General features: G+C 37.6%; 1 protein-coding gene across 1 annotated transcript in view; it reads left to right on the top strand.

The window, feature by feature from the left end:
* ACSF3 (acyl-CoA synthetase family member 3) overlaps positions 1-20,639 on the top strand; it is a 219,483-nt gene that overhangs the window by 67,085 nt on the left and 131,759 nt on the right. The window contains exon 6 of the mRNA XM_044663171.1: positions 18,244-18,356. Within this exon, the coding sequence (XP_044519106.1) occupies positions 18,244-18,356 (113 nt within the window). The remainder of the gene's footprint in view (positions 1-18,243; positions 18,357-20,639) is intronic.

Here is a 20,639-nt window from a genome sequence, read left to right as displayed (position 1 = left end):
TTGTTTGTTCTCCTCCTCTGTTTGCTCGGTTGTCTGTATTTTCTCTGTGTAAAAGTTGTCGCGTGTTAAAGACTTCTTTTTCTTGTTGTTAATCTTTCTCTTCTGAACTTCCTGATACTGGGTAGCCATAGTTAGCCCAGCAGCTTCTCAGGTTTATCCTCGCACTCAGGGTCTGTCCGCGGTCAAGCCCCCTGGTGGGCCCCCTTGCTTGATCGTCTGCCGGAGGTTTCTTTACAAGTCTCAGGGTGCTGCTTCCACAGCCGTATACCCATCTGCACTGGTTCCCCATTCAGGGTTTCAGAGCTTTAGCTTGTGGCTGTGTCTGCGTCCACCCACGCCTCCGCCCGTGCCTGCGCTCTGAGTCCGCATTCTGCGCCCTGTGTCCGCTCTCGGCGCCCTGCTCCCACACTCAAATTTTGTGTGCGTTCGTTAGCTTTTTGGGGTCCTAAATCTTGCTGCTCTCAGGAACAGGCCCTGGAGCTGCCAATGACTCGATGGGTGCCCCAAACTTGCTCTATTTCTTTTTAGCTGGCTTCGGCGCTATAGATGTTGTGTGTGGAGGGGGTGGGGGTGGGGTGGTTGCTCAGCCCGCGATTTAGTGAGAGCTGTTTCACCCCTTTATAGCCTGGAAATGTCTCGATTCCACGTACCTTCCACGCTGTGCCCTGTTGTGGGGGTTCCTCCGTTCGTCTGGACTTGTTTTTATGTCCCCTTGAGGAGTTTTGTGTGTTTCAGTCAGGAGAGGTTAAGAGCTGCTTCTTACTCTGCCGCCATCTTAACCCGGAACTCCAAAGAACATTTTTTTAGCTAAATTTAAAGGGAGTACTTAACTCATATATAAGCTTTATAAGGAGGTTATTTTAAAAAAAATTTATAGATACATTTTGTTTGTATGTTACTTCCATTTCCCAATATATTGTTATCTTAAAACCACTTTATCAACACCCAATTAAGTACAAGCATTATGCAAATCACAGATATTCATTAAAGTAGTTATGCCAGAACTTCAGCATGTAACCCAATCTGTTAATTTATGTCATTGTATATAACTCATTTGTAAAGTTGTTTTTCTTTTTAAAATAATATTATTCATACTTAATTTATTCTGATGGAACTATTTTCCCAAATTTTTAAGGGTTCCTATTAACATTTTTATTAGTCAATCCCAGTAAAGAGCTCCAATTCAAATATGGTCAGAGGTGTGGATAGAATTCAACGCTATAGGAAAGAGGTGAAATTGTGCTATTGGGCTGCAAATGATTTTCACAATGAGATAAATCTATAGAAGCTGACATTTCCCATAGATTTGGTGACTCAGAGATTTACCGTGTACACAGGCCTAAAGTATAGTTAGTAAATATCTGAAATTTAAGTTGTTTGAATGTATTTTTAGTAGCTTTTTGAGGCTTGTACCCTTCCCATAGGACTTTACTTAAATATCATGCTCTATGTCCTATAGATATATATATACTCTATACTAGAATGCTTTTCTGGATAAATCATGTTCAGTTACTCTTTGAACCTCTACTGTAAGCAGTTTCAAAACTTTTATTGTTTTGTCTTATGTTAGAAATATTAGTGATAATTTGCTTTAATATGATATCTTTTATCTAATAAAAATTAACAGCTTACATTTGCATATCAGTTTAAGATTTACCAAACTATTTCCCCAGAACAACTTTGTGAAGTATGTAGGTACAAACATTATTAACTTCATTTTACAGGCGAGGGAACTGAATCACAGGCCATGGAAATTGCCCACAGCTGGTACATGTTTGAGGCTAGCCTAGAATTAGGGTTTGTTGACTCCGATGACTCTAGAGATCTTTCCTCTTTAATATACTGCTGCTTAGGGTAATTTACAAAGATCTCAAAGCACCTTATAGAAACTAATGATATTTGGACTAAGTGGGCAGAACATCCATTTGAGAATGGAATAGAGTAAGGAAATAGTAAGAAGACACTATGCTGCCCTTCATGAGTTCCCTCATCTCCTCTTCTGCTCACTTCAAAACCATTCATCATTTCCTATACTCTGATCCTTTGCTTCAGTGTCTGATTCAGAAGTGGGCCTCTTGCCAAAGCTAACTCCTCCTTTGGTGATCTTGCACCAATCTTCTTTTGTGCCCTCTGGGAATTTGCCCCATCCATCATGGTCTCTACTTCTTCTCATCTTCAATCCCTCCATGTCCATTGAATCTTTTCCCTCCCTATTACAAACATGTCTAAGTTTCCCTCTTCCTTAAAAAAGAAAACCTTCTGTTTGATTCTGCTATTCCTTTATTTTTCTATATCCCTTTCCCCCTTTGCAGCAGAGTTCTTCATTGCCATAATTTCTAAACTTCCCCCTCACTTTTCAGTTTCTTATAATCTTTGCTTCCAACTCCAGCAGACCACTGAAATTCCCCTCCCAAAGCGTATCTCTTTGATCTCTGAATGATCTCTTAATTGCTGACTTTTTTGGCCTTTTCTCTGGCCTCATTTCTGCTTGACCTCTCTACAGCTTTTGACATTGTTTACCTTCTAGACATTTTCTTCTCTCTTGGCTCCCCTAACACTACTTTTTCTCGTTTCTATTCTTGCTATTATGATTGTTCCAGATTCTTTCCTGGACCTTCTTCTTTATGAATATTCTCTTAGTGATTTTATCATCTCTCATGGGTTCAATTATCATATCTATCTAGACAAGTCTTTAATCTATATATCTAGGCTCTATCTCTCTTCTGAACTCCAGTTCTGCACTAACAACTTCTATTGATCCTCCCTATCAGAATGTAACATCAGCATCTCAAAAATCAGTGTGTTCAAAATCAATCAATGCATTTATTAATTTCCTACCATGTGCCAGGCACTGTGTTGGTAATGTAGACTAAAAATAAATTGAGATAATACTTTCTTTTAAGCATATTCTCTTTGATATTTTATATTCTGCCAAAGCAGGCAACATGCACATACATAATTCTATTCAGAATAAATAAAAAGTAATTTGAAAAGCCAGCCAAGAGAGTCAAGTATGAGAAAGCAGTAAAACCCAACTTCCCCAAACCCAACTCACTCAAAAAACCCCTAGAAAATTAACCATATGAATCCTGATTAGGAAATCCAAGGAAAAATCACTGTGGGCCATTTTCCCAGGTTAGGTTTTCATAGAGAGACAGACAAAGGTTTTCTAAGACTAGAGATGACCTTTCCAGAGGCAGAACAAAAATGGAGAGAATACAAAAAAGCACTCCTCTGAGCTGTCCCAACATTTCCCCTCCAAACAACTTTAAAATAATGCCTCAAATCAAACTTTGTAGTGGTAGCACTAACAAAGGGTTAGAATGAGGCATCTTCCTACCCAAGACACCATAGTGGTCAGAAAGAGTGATCTCTGATAAGGGGGAAGAAGCTGGCTCAAAGCCCACAGTACCAGTGATGAGACCAGGCAGGTGGTGGGGACAGAAGAAGCAACAATTTTGGGAGCTTTTAATCTAAGATAGTAAGAAGACCTGGCAGCTGGTCAGAAAGTGATTACAGGGTACCCCTGAGCTAGCATCGGACACAAAAGCGAATGCTGTTTAGCAAAACTCTATTGCCTTTACCTACTTCTGGATCATTGTTCAAGGAGAGAGAAGAGCACTTCTGATCAAGAGGGATTGGGAGCCCTGAACTGCAATTGTTTGGCAACTCCATTGTCTATTCCTACTTCCAGGTCATATTTCAAGGTTGGAGAGCAACACTTTCAATCAAAGTGTGTATCATTTATAGTCCTAAAAGGGAAGAAGGACTCAGAGGAGCACTATTGATTGTAATCCCAAGGGATCAGAGGCCCTTCCTGAGTAAGGACCAGAGTGAAAATCAAGAGAGTAGTGACCATATGTCTCCCCAGATCACACCATGTTGGAAGCACCAAAAACTTCCAGTCCCCCAGAATTAGCTCTGAAAATAACAGTGTGAAAAAGCTTGAAGATTGAGACAGTGCCTCTGCCACCCCTCTACATTGAGAACAGAGCCCAACATTAACATAAAATTCCAAAACAAGAAACAGGATGAGAAAATGAGCAAACTACCAAAAAAAAAAAAAACAAAACAACTTCACCATTAAAAGCTACGATAGTGATTGGGAAGATCAGGACACAAATTCAGAAAATAGTGAAGTCAAAGTAACTACAAGCAAAACCTCAAAGAATAAATGTGAACTGGGCACAAACAGAATTCCTAGAAGAGCTAAAGAAAATTACTTTCATTTCAAATAAGCATGGTAGAGGAAAAATTAGGTGAATAAATTAAAGCAAAGGAATAAAATTATGGAAAGACAATAGCTTAGTAAAAAAGGCACAAAATGTACTGAAGAAAATAACATCTTAAAAAGCATTTGGCCAAATGGGAAAAGTACAAAAATTCACCAACAAAAGTAACTTCATAAAAAAGAATTGATCTAATGGAAAAAGAGTTACAGAAGCTCACTGAAGAAAATAATTCTTTAAAAATGAGAACGGAGCAAGTGAAAACTAATGACTCCATGAGATGTTAATAAATAACTAAAGTCAAAAAGATTGAAAAAAAAACAGAAGAAAATGTGCAATATGGGAATGACTTGGACAAGAGATCAAGGAGAGATAATTTAAGAATTGTTGTATTACCTAAAAGCTATGATCAAATAAAAAGCCTAGGTATCCTCTTTCAAGAAATTATTGAGGAAAACTTGTATCCTAGAACTAGAGGTTAAAATAGAAATTGAAAGAATTCACTAATTACCATCTGAAGGGGATCATAAAATGAAAACTCCCAAGAATATTATAGCTAAATTCTGGTGCTCCCAGTTCAAAGAGAAAATACTTCAAGTTAGAAAGAAACCAGAGTCAGGTTGACACAAAATTTAGTAACTATCACATTAAAGGAGTGGAGGGCTTGGAATATAATATTCCAGGAAGCAAAAGGGCTGGGATTACAATAAATAGTAACCTACCTAGCAAAACTGATCATAATCCTTCAAGAGAAAAAATGGATATTTAATGAAATAGAGGACTTCTTTAAAAAAGATATTTTATTTTCCCAATTTCAGGTGATAGCAATTTTCAACATACATTTTCCTGAAATTATGATATCCAGACTGTCTCTTTTCCTTTCTTCCCTCTCTCTTCTCAGAGATGGTAAGCAATTTGATTTGGGTTATACATGTATCATTATGCAAAATATACTTCCATATTGGTCTTTGTTATAAGAGAATACTTATATAAAACCAAAACTCTAAAATAGAAACATAAATAAATCATTGTAAAAAATAGTATGCTTTGATCTGCATCTGATTACAACAGTTTTTTCTTTTAAGGTATATAGTATTCTTTGTCATAAATCCTTCAGAATTATCCCAGATCATTGTATTGCTAAGAGTGACTAAATCTTTCACAGCTGATCATCATGTAATATTGCTTTTACTATGTCCAATGTTGTCCCAGTTCTGCTTATTTCACTCAGCATCAGTTCATGTAGTTCTTTCAAGCTTTTTTTTTTCCGAAATCATCCGACTCATCATTTCTTATAGCACAGTAGTATTCCATTACCATCATATAACAAAATTTGTTTAGCCATTCTCCAATTGAAGTTCATTCCCTCAATTTCCAATTCTTTCCCACCAAAAAAAGAGCTGCTAAAAATATTTTTGCACAAGTAGGTCCTTTCCCCTTTTTTTATGATCTCTTAGGATACAGGAGGAGTATTACAGAATCAAAGGATTTGCACAGTTTTGTAGCCCTTTGGGCAGAGTTCAAGTTGCTCTCCAGAATGGTTGGATTATTTCACAACTCTACCAACAATGTGTTAGTGTCCCAATTTTGCCACATTCTCTTCAGCATTTATCACTTTCCTTTATTATATTGGCCAATCTGATAGGTATGAGGTGGTATCTTAAGAGTTGATATAATTTGCATTTCTTTAATCAAGAGTGATTTGAAACATTTTTCATATTATTATTAAATGGAGGATTTTTCAAGCATTCCTAATAAAAAGAGCAGAGCTGAATAAGAAATATGAGACTCAAGAGAAGCATGTATGGTTAAACATGAAAGAGAAGTAAGGGACTCAATGGTGGTTGTCCTTCATACTTTAAAAGGACCAAAAATGGCATCACTATTATGAGGTCAATGTACCAGGTTACTTACTGTGGCAACTCAGACCGATACGGGCTCGGAAGGCTCTGCCACAGATCAGGCACAAAAAGCCCATATGAACATTTGGGATGGATATGTCTCTAAATAAGCGCCTTCCATGTTTCTTTTGAGTTACTGTAATTCTGCTTTGTTCATACTTTCTCTGAAGTGAGTATGCCATGCAGGGTAGTCCTGTGCCATGCCTTCCATGTCTCCCAATCAGTAGTAAAATTCTTCAGAGAAGCCTTGAGAGTGTTCTTTTATCACTTCTTCTGACTTCTGTATGAGAACCTGCCTTCTGTGAATTCTCTGAAAAATAGTCTTTTAGGCAAATACAAAGCCATCAGTGAAGCCCCTAAGAAAATAATCCCCTGGGCCAGATGGATTTCCAAGTGAATACTAACAAACATTTGAGTAATAATCCCAATACTATACAAATTATTTGAAAAAATTAGTAATGAAGGAGTCCTACCAAATTCCTTTATGATACAAATACAGTTTTGATACCTAAACCAGGTTGAACAAAAACAGAAAATGACCTCGATGAATATTAACAATTTTTAATAAAATACTAGCAAAGATATTACGGCAATATATCACAAAAATTATACACAATGACCAGATGGAATTTATACCACAAATGTAGAGCTGGTTCAATATTAGGGAAATTATCAGTATTATTGACCATATCAATAACAAAAACAACAAAAATCACATGGTAATATCAATAGATACCAAAAAAAGCTTTCAACAAAATATAAAACCCATTCCTATTGAAAACAGCATAAAGCATAGGAATCAATGGAACTTTTCCTAAAATAAGTATTTTCTATCTAAAACCAAGAGCAAGCAGCATTCTCTCATAGAGATAAACTTGAGACCTTCCCAATAAGATCAGAAATGAAGCAAGAATGTCTGTTTTCATCACTATTATTCAATAATGTATTAGAATTACTAGGTATACCCCAAAAAATCAAGAAAAAGTAATTGAAGGAATAAAAATGGGCTTTGATGAAGCAAAACAGTAATTGAAAGAATAAAAATAGGCTTTGATGAAGCAAAACTATCACTCTTTGCAGATGATATGGTGGCATACATAGAGAATAAGCTAAAAAACTAGTAAAACAATAAACAAATCTAATAGTTACAGGATATAAAATAAACCTACATAAGTCATCAGCATTTCTACATATTACCAACCAAACTCATCAGGAAGAGATAGAAAAAGAAGTTTCATTTAATATAGCTGCAAACAATATAAAATACTTGGATTTTGGTTGATTGTTTATTTGGGTTTTTTTTTGTCAAGACAAATCCAAAGATTGAACACATTTACAAAATACTTTTCACACAAATAGACCTAAACAATTAGAGAAATATAATTGTTCATGGGTAGGCTGATTACTTATTCACTGCTATACAAATCAAACTATGAAATAATTATTTTATAGAGCTGGCGGGGGCAACAAAATTCATCTGAAAGAACAAAAATTCAAGATTATGAAAGGAAAAAAATATGAAGGAATGTGACCCAGCAGTTCCAAACTGGAAACTAGATTACAAAATGATAATCACAGTGGTGATTTCAAAGTGATAATTATCCAGTACAGGCTGAAATAGAGTGATAGATCAATTGAACAGATTGGAAACACATTACAGAGTAGTAAATGATAATAGTTATCTAGTGTTTGATTAACCCAAAGATCCAAGCTTTTTGACAAAAATTTCTGGGAAAACTGGAAAACAATTTGGCATAGACAAACATCTCACACCATATACTATGATATGGTCAAAATGAATAAATTACTTAGGTATTAAAGGTGATATAAGTAAATTAAAGGAGCATGGAAAAAAGTATTTCTCAGATCTATGGATAAAGGAAGAGTTTATGACTAAATATGAATTAGAGGATCATAGGTAGTAAAATAGATTGTTTTGATTACATGAAATTTAAAAGGTTTTGTGCAAACAAAACTAATGCAGACAAAAATTAGAAGGAAAACAGGAATCTGGCAGAAAATTTTATAGCAAGTTTCTCTAATAAAGGCTTCATTTCTTAAATATATAGAGAACTGAGCCAAATAGTTTTTAAAGAAGTCAAAGTTATAGTTACAGGAAAGAATGCTCTAAATTACTACTGATTAGAAAATACAAATAAAAGCAACTCTGAAGTGCCACCTCACATCTATCAGATTAGTTAACGTAACATAAATGGAAAATGACAAATGTTGGAGGAGTTTGTGGAAAAATTGGGACACTAATACCCTACTGGTGGAATTGTAAATTAGTCCAACCATGCTAGAGAACAATTTGAACTATGTCCAACGGGCTATAAAACTACATATATTTTGATCTGGCAATACCACTACTAGATCTGTATCCTAAAGAGATTAAAAAAAATAAAAGGGAAAAGGACTTATTTGTACAAAAATATGGCAACTCTTTGTATTCTTTTTTAATACCATCTAAATTTCCTCCCCACATTACCTCTCCTTTCTCCTTCCCAGAAAGCCTCTCTTATAATAGAGGTTTTTGTAAGAGGAAAAAGTAGAAGAGGAAAATTCAGCAAAGTCAATCAATCTTAAAAAAAAAAAAATCTGATATGCCAATAGCATTCCATAGCCATGGAAAATACCACCCTCCCCTTACACAGATACCTCTTCAAAGGCGTGGGGGTTGGTGTCTTCTCATATCTTTTGGGGGTTACATTTGTAATTTTGTGATATTAATTTTCTAGTCTTTGGCGGTGGCTCTTTTTTCCATTCACATTGTTGTAGTCATTATAGTTTTCCTGGCGTGACTTATGGTTCTCTGTATTCATCATATTTGTTGTCTTCTTACAGCACTGTAATACCTATTACATTTAAGTAAGTTTATTTAGCCATTTACCATATGATGGTTGTCTGCTTTTTTCTACTTCTTTGTCGCCACACTCAAAAAAAAATGTTGCTAAAAATATTTTGGTGTAAACGGAGCCTTTCTTTTTATCAATGACCTTCTTTAGGCCTTTGCCTTAGCAATGGAATCTCTAAGTCAAAGGGTTTATAGAAATTTTAGTCACTTTATTTGCATAATTCTAAATTTCCAGAAAGGTTGTACTCATTTATGGCTTCACCCACAATGTGTGTTTCTGTCTTTCCACAGCCTCTCCCATATTGAGTATCTTTTGTCTTTGACAATTTGTTGGGTATGAGGTGAAACCTCAGGATGGTTTTGATTTGCATTTCTTTTATTATTAGTGATTTGGAGCATTCCTTCATATGATCGCAATTCTTCTTTTGAGAAGTATTTATTTATATTCCTTGACCACATCCACTGGGAAATGGCTTTTGATCTTATATTTCTGTCAGTTGACTACATATCATGGATACTGAACCTTTATTCAAGAAACTTGATACAAAGATTTTTTTTTTCCTTTAAGCTATTTCCCCCAAAAAAGTATTGCATAGGTAAGTTCTGAAGTTTCCCTCACCCGTTTCCTTTATTGTCACAAATCAAGTATCTATCATGGCACCTTACACTTCCTAGGCCAAACTGAATTGTTCACATTTCTCTCTTCCTTCTTGGACAAATGCCCATTATTTAGTTTGCATGGATTTACTGCATAGGAGGTCATGCTCAATGAACTTTGTTAAACCTCCTGGCATGTGCTCAAAAGAATTAGACAAAGGTGAGATCACTGCTATCATTTACTTTGACTACCTTTCAAAGTCTAATCCATAAACACCCAGGGCCAGTAGTTAAACTCTGACAGGTGAAGAACTAGTTGTAAACCAAAGCCAAGGGGGTTGGAGTTAGCCATATTGGAACAGGAAATGGGATGGTAATGGGCAGTATTTAAGCACTGAACTTGTTTATTCAGGTAATAGTGTCCGTTGAGTAGGGAAATAGGGGCTTTGAACAAAATTATAGTTAGGCTCATTTTGACTAACAAGCCAAGACTAAAATCAAAGAAAGACTTTGTGTTACTGGTTAAAATAGATTTTGACATCATCCTCCTTCAAAGTGAATTTAGTTTTTTATTATTACATGACTAATTATCCAGGTCACAGATTGTCACAAAGATCTCTGGCTACTTCTTCTCCCTCTAAGGTTACTTCACTATGTGTTATTGTTGCTTTCTATATATGGGAAGGCATCTTGAACCAATTCATGTCACTTTGTTAACAAACTCTTCAGTAAATTTTGGCAGGGAAGGAAATTTCAGTTAGGTTATTTATGAATTTTAGTTCTCTGAACTGTCCTCCTGGTTAAGCTTGAGTATTGATCCCATTGCCTTTGTCTAGTTCGTATATAGCAAGTTATATTTGCACATCAAAACTTGAGTACAGTGTCCATGAATTCATTCATTGAGCCAGACACTTTTAGAGTGTCAATAAATCTTAAAGATTATTTTGTTCGGTGCTTCTTAGCCTTTTTTGTGTGTCTGAGGGCCCTTAGTCCAGCCTGTTGAAGCCTAAAGACTCCTGCTCAGAATAATATTTTTAAGTGCAGAAAATAAAATATATGTTTCTACAAAAGAAACCAATTATGTTGAAATATACTTACCAATGTATTTACTTCTTTTTAAAAAATGTTTATTTTATTCCAGTAACAAATCTACACATAAGTTTTTCAAGGTTACATGGTTCATGTTATCTCTCTCCCTTCTTTCCTCCCATCTCCTGTAGTTGACAAGGAATTCTACTGGGTTTTACATTACCAATGTATTTAAAAGCTGACTTTTGTTGTTGTTTAGAACTTTTTATTTTATGTCCAACTCTGTCTGACTCCATTCAGGGTTTTCTTGGCAAAGATACTAAAATAGTTTGCCATTTCTTTTTCCAGCTCATTTGACAGATAAGGAAACTGAGGTAAACACAGTGAAGTGTCTTGCCTGAGGCCTCACAGTGAGTGTCTGAGGTCATATTTGAACACAGGAAGATGAGTCTTTCTGACTCCAGGCCCAGCATTCTCCAATACATCACCTATCTGGCCTTTAAAAAAAAAGGCATAGATCCCAGATTATGAACTTGTGAACCTAATTTAACTATATATTTTTATAGGCAAGAAAATGGAGGCAAGAAGGTGAATGACCTAGCTCCATTAGTGGAAGGTATTTTGTCCTTGGGCAGAATCCTGAGTCTTCTAACTCCCTGTCCAGTGCTCTGTCCACTGAACTATGCTGTTTCCCTTCAACACCCCCAAATCAGAATTCCTTAGATAAGTATGATTTCCCCTAGATGAAGTTTTTTTTATTTTTTAATATACATTTTTAGAGTTTATTTAATTAATTAATTTAGAATAATTTCCATGGTTACATGATTCATGTTCTTTCCCTCCCCTTCTTCCACCCTCCTCCCATAGCCAATGAGCAATTCCACTGGGTTTTACTTGTGTCATTGATCAAGACCCATTTCCATATTATTGATATTTATACTAGGGTGATTGCTTAGAGTCTACAGCCCCAATCATATCCCCAACAACCCAATGGTTCAAGCAGTTGTTTTTCTTCTGTGTTTCTACTCCCACAGTTCTTTCTCTGGATGTGGATAGCATTCTTTCTCATAATTCCCTCAGAATTGTTCTGGATCAGTGCATTGCTGCTAGTAGAGAAGTCCATTACATTTGATTGTGCCACAGTGTATCTGTCTCTGTGTACAATGTTCTCCTGGCTCTGCTCCTTTCACTCTGCATCACTTCCTGGAGGTCATTCCAGTTCACATGGAATTCCTCCAGTTCATTATTCCTTTGAGCACAATAGTATTCCATGACCAACAGATACCACAATTTGTTCAGCCATTCCCCAATTGAAGGGCATCCCCTCATTTTCCAATTTTTTGCCACCACAAAGCCACTGGATGAAGTTTAAAAGAACAGGACTTGACTTAGAGAAGCTCTTTAAGTAGAATGCCCACTTTTTCCTTCCTCTCCTTGTCCTGAGCTTATTGGCATGACAGTGCTACCCAAATCCAAAGTGAAGAAATAATATCTGAATTGGGGCAAAACATATATTAGAGCATCTGATGGGAAGATCACATTGAGGGTAGTTTATACAACTCTAGGTGCCTGCAGGATATCCAGAATTTGAAAAAGACAAGAAGGATGGCAAGGGGCCTCATGGGCCATAATTATTAGAAAGGATAAGAGGCTGAGAAACAGAGCTGAGACTCTGAAAGGAGCAGGCACTGAGGGAGCCAAAGAGAAAGTTCTTTACACAAAGGGTAATTAAAGTATAGAACAGATTCCCAAAGGCAGAAGTGGGAGCTGAAACCTCAGGCATATTCAAGTCAGAATTACCCAGACACTTAAAGGAAGAAACTACCATTGGGAGATAAATGTTAGACAGAGAGGGAGGCTGAGCTCACTGGACCCAGTGATCATCCTCTGTCCCCATTATCACCTTCATTGCAAAATGATCATTGTAACTCTCCACTAATTAAGGCAAGGCAAGTGATTATACACTTCTGGAAATGGAAAGTTTATCTGGAAAGAAATTATAGTGCAGAAATTCTTGAAATCCTAAATTACAGGCTTTAAGCATTTACTAGAGACACAAAGACAGTGAGTAGAAAACGAGGGGAAGGAATGGAGAATGTTCACTGGCTCCTGGAATTGTGAATTAAATTGCAATTGTTTGTCCTTTTACTTTAAACCACCAAAATGACAAAATTGTCCTTGCAACAAATTTCATTTTTTTAAGTTAGTCACTTTGATTCCAAGATATTATATTACATTCATTATAAGCATCAACAAAAATAGATGATTTTTTTTTAAAGAAATGTCCTGACGCTCATCTCATTGTTATTGCTGTTGTTCAGGAGAGTTTAAATGGGGTTTTCCCCTGATGGGCTCCCCTGGCTCTCTTCCCTAACCCTCTCATTCCAGGCTTTGCTCCCTTAGATCAGGAGATTTCTTGGAGGCTTGAGGAATCCAGAATCCCACTTACTGATTACTTGGAGTCAGTGCATTGTCCCCTTACATATAATACTGTCACCCACATTCTAACACACACACACACACAGACACACACAGACACACACAGACACACAGACACACAGACACAGACACACACACACACACACACACACACACACACACACACACACAGATTTAACCTAGAATTGAAAAACAAATCTCCATGAATTAGTAGTCTGTTTCTTAGACTCTTCCTGTCTGGCAAGAAACAACAAGATCCCCTCAGCAGCTCCACAAGGTTTCTGAAGCCATTTTTGGCCAACATACTTCTCTGGTCAATTAATTGCCCTTGTACCCCTGCAGCTTTGGTTAGCTTATTCCATAGATTTAGAGCTTGGAAAGGACTAGAGACCATGTAGTCCATTTTCACTTAATGGAAGAGGAAACTGAGGCCCAGAGAGGGAAGATGACTTGCTTAAAGTCACTTAGAGAAATAGGATTTGAACCCAGGGCATCTACCTCCAAATCCAGTATTCCTTTCCTCCCCACAGCAGGATTCTTGGTAGTTTAGCATCGATGGCTTCTAAGATTCCTTTCCAATCTAAAATTATGATTCTCTAAAATCTTAAAGAAAAAAAAAAGTGGGGGCAGGGGGATGGTGAGGTTCAAAAAGAAAAAAAAAGATGTGAAAGCCATGTTTGCTTGTATATGGTTAAAGCCCTGTTTAAAATGCCTCTGTTTTCACCAGTTCTCCTTCTAATCCCCCTGGTGCTATTACTGTGAAGGGAGATGAATAATTCATGGTCAGAATGCCTCACTGGGCCTAATCGCCACTTTAATTAGAGGCTTAGATCAGAGGCAGCTAATAGCTCCTACAGCGGGACTCCGTGTACTGTTGACAGTGAGCTCACTGAGTACCTTATCGTTGGCCTGTTTCAATTCTCCCAGGACACAACCACAGAGAACCGCATCGAGGTCCCCAGATACCAAGGGACAGAGACCGCAGGGCCAATTAAATTTATCTGGGAAGAGCTGACAACTTTTTTAAAGAGAGGAGAACTGTTGGAAGAATAATAGTGTCACTTCTTCCTGACTGCTGCCTGGAGTTTGACACTCGGCGGGCAGGCTGCCAACATTTCTTAAGATTCATGAGCCTTGGACTAGGGCGGAAAGGAGGGAAGAAGGTGTAGCGGTCTCGGCTTCGGCTCAGAATGGGCCCCATAATGGGGGGGCTGGGAGGGAGACACTGGGCCTACTTTATGCTCACCATCTGCTTGAGGTCTGAGCAGTTAGTTACCAGTGTGAACTTTATTTTAAAATATCACAGGGCCTGTGAAACACAAGTCATTATCTTTGCCTGGAGATTTTAATTATATTGTTGCATTTGTGATGCTATAATTAAGATTCTGTCAGCACTTTCATTATAGATCTCGTTTCTCAACGGTTTGTAACTTTTGCTTTTGGAAGTGGGGAGAAAACACCCTTTCTGAACAAAGCTGGAGATAAGCAGGTTTAGAGCCAAGGAAGGAATTTTATGGTTGTGTCTGGTTTGTTGTATTTAAAAAAAGAAAGAAAGAAAGAAAGAAAGAAAGAAAGAAAGAAAAAAAAAAAGAAAAGAAAAGAAAAGAAAGAAAAGAAAATCAGTGTGGGGAGGCAGGAGAGGTGATTTGTGGCCATGGAGAAAATAGCGGATGGTTAGGTTTAAAAAGGCCTGAATGGTTAATGCCAGTAATGACAGCAGTGTCTTCAGTGAAGGGAATTGGGAGCACCTGTTATGTATGAGTGTCTACATCTCAATGCAATTGGGACATCAGTTTGGGGAGGATTCTTTGCTTCTGCTCGTTTTCTTTCTCTGTGATGCCTAGATGAAAAGGAAGACCAAAACAGTAGAGCTAAAAACTAAACTAACAATAGATTGAGGCACCCTTTTGCCATTTTGTTTCCTCTTAGTGATTAGGTCAGCCTTCACAGCATTGAGTGCTTTTTATATTTTGCCTCGACTCTTTGAAGCAGGGAAGAGTATGCAGGGAACAAGCAGGGCACTAGGATGCTCCAGAAAGCCTGAAAACTCCTCAAGGACCCCAAGGCCACAGAAAATGCTTATTCCATTTTGTTGGGACTGGACCCAATCTGACAAAGCTGTGAGTGGGCCTTCTAGACTGCAGCAGTAACAGAGTTAGAGGCACCCACATGGTATAAAAACATGGTATATTCACTGCTGACTCAATCCAGAATTATTGACAAAGGGTATCTCTGCTTGTTTCTAGCTTCTGATGGTTACCCAAGTTCCATTTTGATCCCTCCAGTGCCCTTCTTCCATAGTACCTTTAGGCTATCTGTAAACAGAATTATTTCATACCTATTAGAAGGATGTCCAGTAAAATTGCCTGCTAGAAGAAGTATGCCCATTTTGGCATAGATTATTGTCCTTCTTGGCCTAATGCCCACTCAGCATTTTCTACCATGGCTCAGGAAGAGAGTAGGTGCTCTATCAGTATTAAAGAATATAAAAAGAAAGCAGAAAGAGGAATGAATTTCATTTCCTAAGGAATGGATGGTTAAAGATATGGGAAAATTTCGTATAAACTGATCAACAGCCTCCTGGGTGGGATAATCATATTCCATTTGATAACTTGGGTTTTTAGAATTCTTTTTCTTTGACAGGTACTTTTTTTGTTATCATATCTAACCTGCTCCAGAAGATAATAAATCAATTTCTGGTGTTTGATGGTTTCTCAATATTCAAGCTCATAACCTCCCCACCAGCCTCTGCATCCTGCCTCTTTCAGACAATAAGAAAAAGACTTATGAGTACAAAATAAATGAGCAGATACCAGCCAGGTAAAATTTGTTAATCGTAACAGTGAACATTGGACTTGAAATCTAGTTAGCTTAGCCTGCCAAAGTGCCCTTCTTCATTTTAGCACACAAATGCTGAGGTGATAGGTTGTCACAGTTTTCAGAAGCCATATTTTGCTGGTTTTCTTAATCCTATTCTTTCCCTTTCTTCAAAACATTTTCCCTGTCCTATTCTTGTTTGTAGCTGTGCCTGTCTATGGACATTTACACACATTAAAATATGGCAATAGATCTCAAGTACTCGTGATCAAAGGAATGGAAAAAAAAAAGGTCAACTCTGCTAAATTTTAATTATACCATATATATGATAGAGAAATATGAAAAGATCACAGTGTACCCTAAACTGAGTATGAGCCAGCATTATAGCACTACTATTAAGGAAGAAAGTATATTACAGGGACGTGTAATTAGGAACGTGGCATTCAGAAATCACAAGTAATTTTCACGGTTCTCCCTGATCCCCTGGTTGAAAAATGACCTTCCCTCTTAGACCTCCCATAATATTCTTCTTGTAACTCTCTAATTCCCTAATGATATAATGTTGTGCATCACAGCTACCTGGATCTACAGCCTATTAATGATGATCCTCTCTATGAGGACAGAGATCACGTCTTATCCAAATTTTATTTCTCCCCAGCACCATGGACAGAGCTTCACACATAGTGGATATGTGATAAATGATTGTTAATTTTAGAAGGTCAAGCCCCCAAAATGGGATTTGGGAAGAAAAAGTTAGAGCCATTGGAAATATTCAGGAGAAGAAAAAAAGCTATCTAGGGCTTTCTTTTACATGCTAAGATCATTACCGACGAGTAGCTTTGCATCCTTCTTAGAGTGATGGTGATGGTTTTGTGCTGGTCTTTCCACTTTCTTTTGGCATCAGTAACATAAATATGCAAGATAACTGCTAGGGGGTTGTGGGGACAGTTCATAGTTCTGAAATTGAGTGCATCAAACTGGAAGTTAAAGAAATTAACTCCAAACCTCAGTCTCATTAGCTTTCTCCTCTTTAGGAACAAACTGGCCACAAAGAGGACAAAGCAAAAAGAAATTGACTCTAATTTTAGCAAGAGGAATTGGAATTCTATATAAAGAACTTACTGAGAGTGAGTGTTATTAAGCATTGGAACAGATTCTCTAGGGAGATTTTAGAATTATCTCCTTGCTCCTTGTTTCCCTTCCTTCTTTTTTTTCCCCTTTCCTTCTCTTAATTCCTATCTTTTCCTATTAATTTAAAATTATTTAAATGTAGTACTTAAGATACAGAAGTAAATTTTCATAGACCACGCATACTTCTAAGAGGCAATATAGCACAGTGCATTGAGAACTGGTCTCAAAGCTAAGGATCCCTGAATTAAAGTCCTTCCTTGAGACATACTGGCTATGTGACCCTGGGCAAGTCCCTAAATCCATCAGTTTTCTAGGCATTTCTCTGACATCATCAGTTGCCAAGAATGTGGACCTACATTTGTAGAGGAAGCTTCCTTCTCTGAGAGTTCCCTATACCAATGAAATGGTAGGTTTAGTCTCTATGTGTATCCCTCAGAATGCTTAGTTAAATACATTTCCAAAGTGCTCTTTACAGGCTCCAGGTTTCTAACTAAAGCCAACCAGTAGTCTCTGATTTTCTTCAGGGGTACTCATTCTTATCCATGAAGAATGCTTATTAAAGTGGACAATTAGAATCTTCATGCTGTAGACTTGGGAAATACCAGATCAGTGGGCCATCTTGCAACTTAATAGGCAATTGTTCATGACATGATGTCAGATTTCTCTGGCTTTGAAAAATGAAACCTATAGATTAATGATTGTCTTGTATTCTGGTTTGTTCCTCTTGTGTTTTATATACAATGTGTTGATGTAATATAAAACCAAAATAATCCTTTGCAATTCTTACATTGTTCAGCCTTGCCTTTCCTGTCAATTCAAGGTGGCCCCAAAGTGATGAACTATGTAGCAGTCATTTCTCTCTTTCTTTTTTTTAGCCATTTCTCTTCTCGTACACACATGGGCCCACATTGATGTTTGAGATCAGAACTGTAGAATTCTATTTCTGATGTGAGTGGATGGTGAAAAGAGTCTCTTTCATAGTTTTAAAAGAATCCTAAACTGGCACACTGTCTAAGAAGTACTTTGAAGTGTGCTATAATTGCATGATTTCACTAATATGTGTGGGTGAGGTGTTAAAGCCATTTAGAATCCTGATGATATGAAGTTTTCCATAGGTGGGTCAATAAGTTTTCCTTATGAGTGCAGCTTATAAATATTATTTGAGGCAAAATTTTCCACCAGTCTTGGTTTCTTCTATGTAACATGAATTTTCTTTGTTTTTCCCGTCTTCCCTTTTTCCTAACAGGTGCTGTGGGTACTCCATTACCTGGAGTAGAGGTATGCATTGTCTCTGAGAACTCCAGGAAGGAGAACCACTCTTACCTCATTCATGCCCAAGGAGACCAGAATGGAACTAAGGTACTACAAAACTATGGGTTTAGTAGTTCCCATATCTGCATATTGGGCAGGCTGCTATTAAAGTATATATTCTGGGATTGTTATTAAACCCAATTCTTGGCATCAAGGAACTTTCCATCAAATTAGGAAGACAAGACTAGTGCATATGTCAGAATCAGAAGTAATTAGTATTAATTAGTAGTTATTAACTAGAAGTTAATTAATTCATGGTAATTAGTATTAGTAATAAGTAATTAGGTATTAAATAGTGTGATCTGGATTCTAGGTAATCAGGTCAGTAAGCATTTATTAAGTTGTCAAAATATACAGATACTCTGCTCCTTGTGGATACAAGGGAAGGCACAGATAGGAGCTGTCCACAAGGAGCTCCCATTCTACTGGGAGAAACAACCCGCAAACCATGATGTACATAGATACTATGTATAATTACGTGCGTATTCATAGATATCGACTCTGTGTGTGTGTGTGTGTGTGTGTGTGTGTGTGTGTGTGTGTGTGTGTGTGTGTGTATGAGAGATATCGGAGATAATGGCAAAGGGAAGATTATGGGAGACCTTCTTGCCAAAGGAGAGACTTGAAAGAAGTGAAGGAGGCCAGGAGGCAGAGGTGAGGAAGGGGCAGCATTGCGGGCGTGTGGGGCAGAGCCAGAGGTAATGCCCGCAGAGTGGAGTATCTGGGCTGAGGAACGGGAAGAAGAACCGTTCGGGCGGTGGGGAGTTAGGCAGAAGAAGACTGCAGAGGTACTGGGAAGGTCTTTAAATGTCAGGGGAATTTATCTTTGATCCTGGAGGCAAGAAGGAACTGTCGTTGTGGTTGAGTCATCTCAGTTGTGTCCAGCTCTTTGTGGCCCCAGGTGGGGTTTTCTTGGCAGAGATCCTGGAGTGGTTGGCCATTTCTGTCTTTAGCTCATTTGACAGATGAGGAAACTGAGACAAACAGGGTGAAACAACTTGTCCAGGGCCACACAGCTAATAAGTATCTGAGTCTAGATTTGATGAGTCTTCCTGGCTCCAGGCCTAGCACTCTGTCCACTGAATCACCTAGCTGCCCAGAGAGATCTACTAGAGTTTATTGATTAGGGGAGTGACATGGTCAGCTTACTCCCTAGGAGGATCCCTTTGATAGCTAAATGGAGGAGGTTAGAGAGAGGGAGAACAGCCCAAAGACTATTGTAATACTCCAGGTGTCAGGTGATGGGGGTCTTCACTGCAGAGTAGTAAGTGTAAGTACTTGCTTGGGCAACTATATGGGACAGTGGATGGAGTGCTGTGTGTGGAGTCAGGAACCCTGAGTTCAAATTCAGCCTCAGATACTGGCTGAGTGAACCTGGACAAGTCAGTTAACCTTTGGCCAACCCAGTTTCCTTAGTTGTAAAATAAGGATCATCTCTCAGGGTTGTTGTAAGGCTCAATTAATAAAATATTTGTAAAGCTCTTAGCATGGTGCCCAGAACATGGTAGATGTTATATAAATGCTGGTAATATTATTGTTTGTAATCTGCCTACTGATTTCCCTGGCTTCCTTCAAGTTCCAAATAAAATCCCATCATCCACAGGAAGCCTTTTCCAATCCTTCTAATTCTAATGTCTCCTCTCTTTTAATTATTTCTTTTTAAATTATTATTAATTATAAAAATATAGTATTATTTCTTTAATTATTTCCTGTTTATCCTATAGATAGCTTATTTTGTATATATTTGTTTGCTTTTTCTCTTCCCCAGTAGATTGTGAATTCCTTGAGGGCAGGGTTACAAAAGGAAGCAAAAGACAATAATCCCTGCCCTCAAGAAGTTCTTCCAGGGTGCCTCTTTTTGCAGCCCCAGAGTTTAGTCTAGTGCTGCCTTGTAGTAGGCACTTAATAAGTGTTATTTGACTGACTGACCAACTATGGGGCTGGCAGTTCAGAGGGGAGAAGGAGACTTAGAGAGATGTTTCAAACATAGAATCAACAGAATTGGAAATGTGGGATGAGAGAGAATAAGGAGTTCAGTGTGATACCTAGGTTGTAAGCTGGGGTGACTGGGAAATTAGTAGCACCTTCACCAATGATAGGGAAATTAGGAAGAGGGGAGGGTTTGGGGGACAGTGGAAGATAATTCGTTCAGTTTTGAACATATTGAGTTTAAAATTTCTATAGGACATTCAGTTTGACATGTCTTAATAGGCATTTGGAGAGACTTGAAGTCATAAGAGAGGTTTTATTTCTATATTATATATATATGTACATATATATATATTTGTGTGTGTGTATACATATATATGGAGAGAGAGAGAGAGAGAGAGA

This window comes from Gracilinanus agilis, chromosome 2 (genome assembly GCF_016433145.1).
Source record: "Gracilinanus agilis isolate LMUSP501 chromosome 2, AgileGrace, whole genome shotgun sequence".
NCBI lineage: Eukaryota > Metazoa > Chordata > Mammalia > Didelphimorphia > Didelphidae > Gracilinanus > Gracilinanus agilis.
Note: the sequence above shows the minus strand (reverse complement) of the source record. Positions and strands in the feature narration are given on the sequence as shown.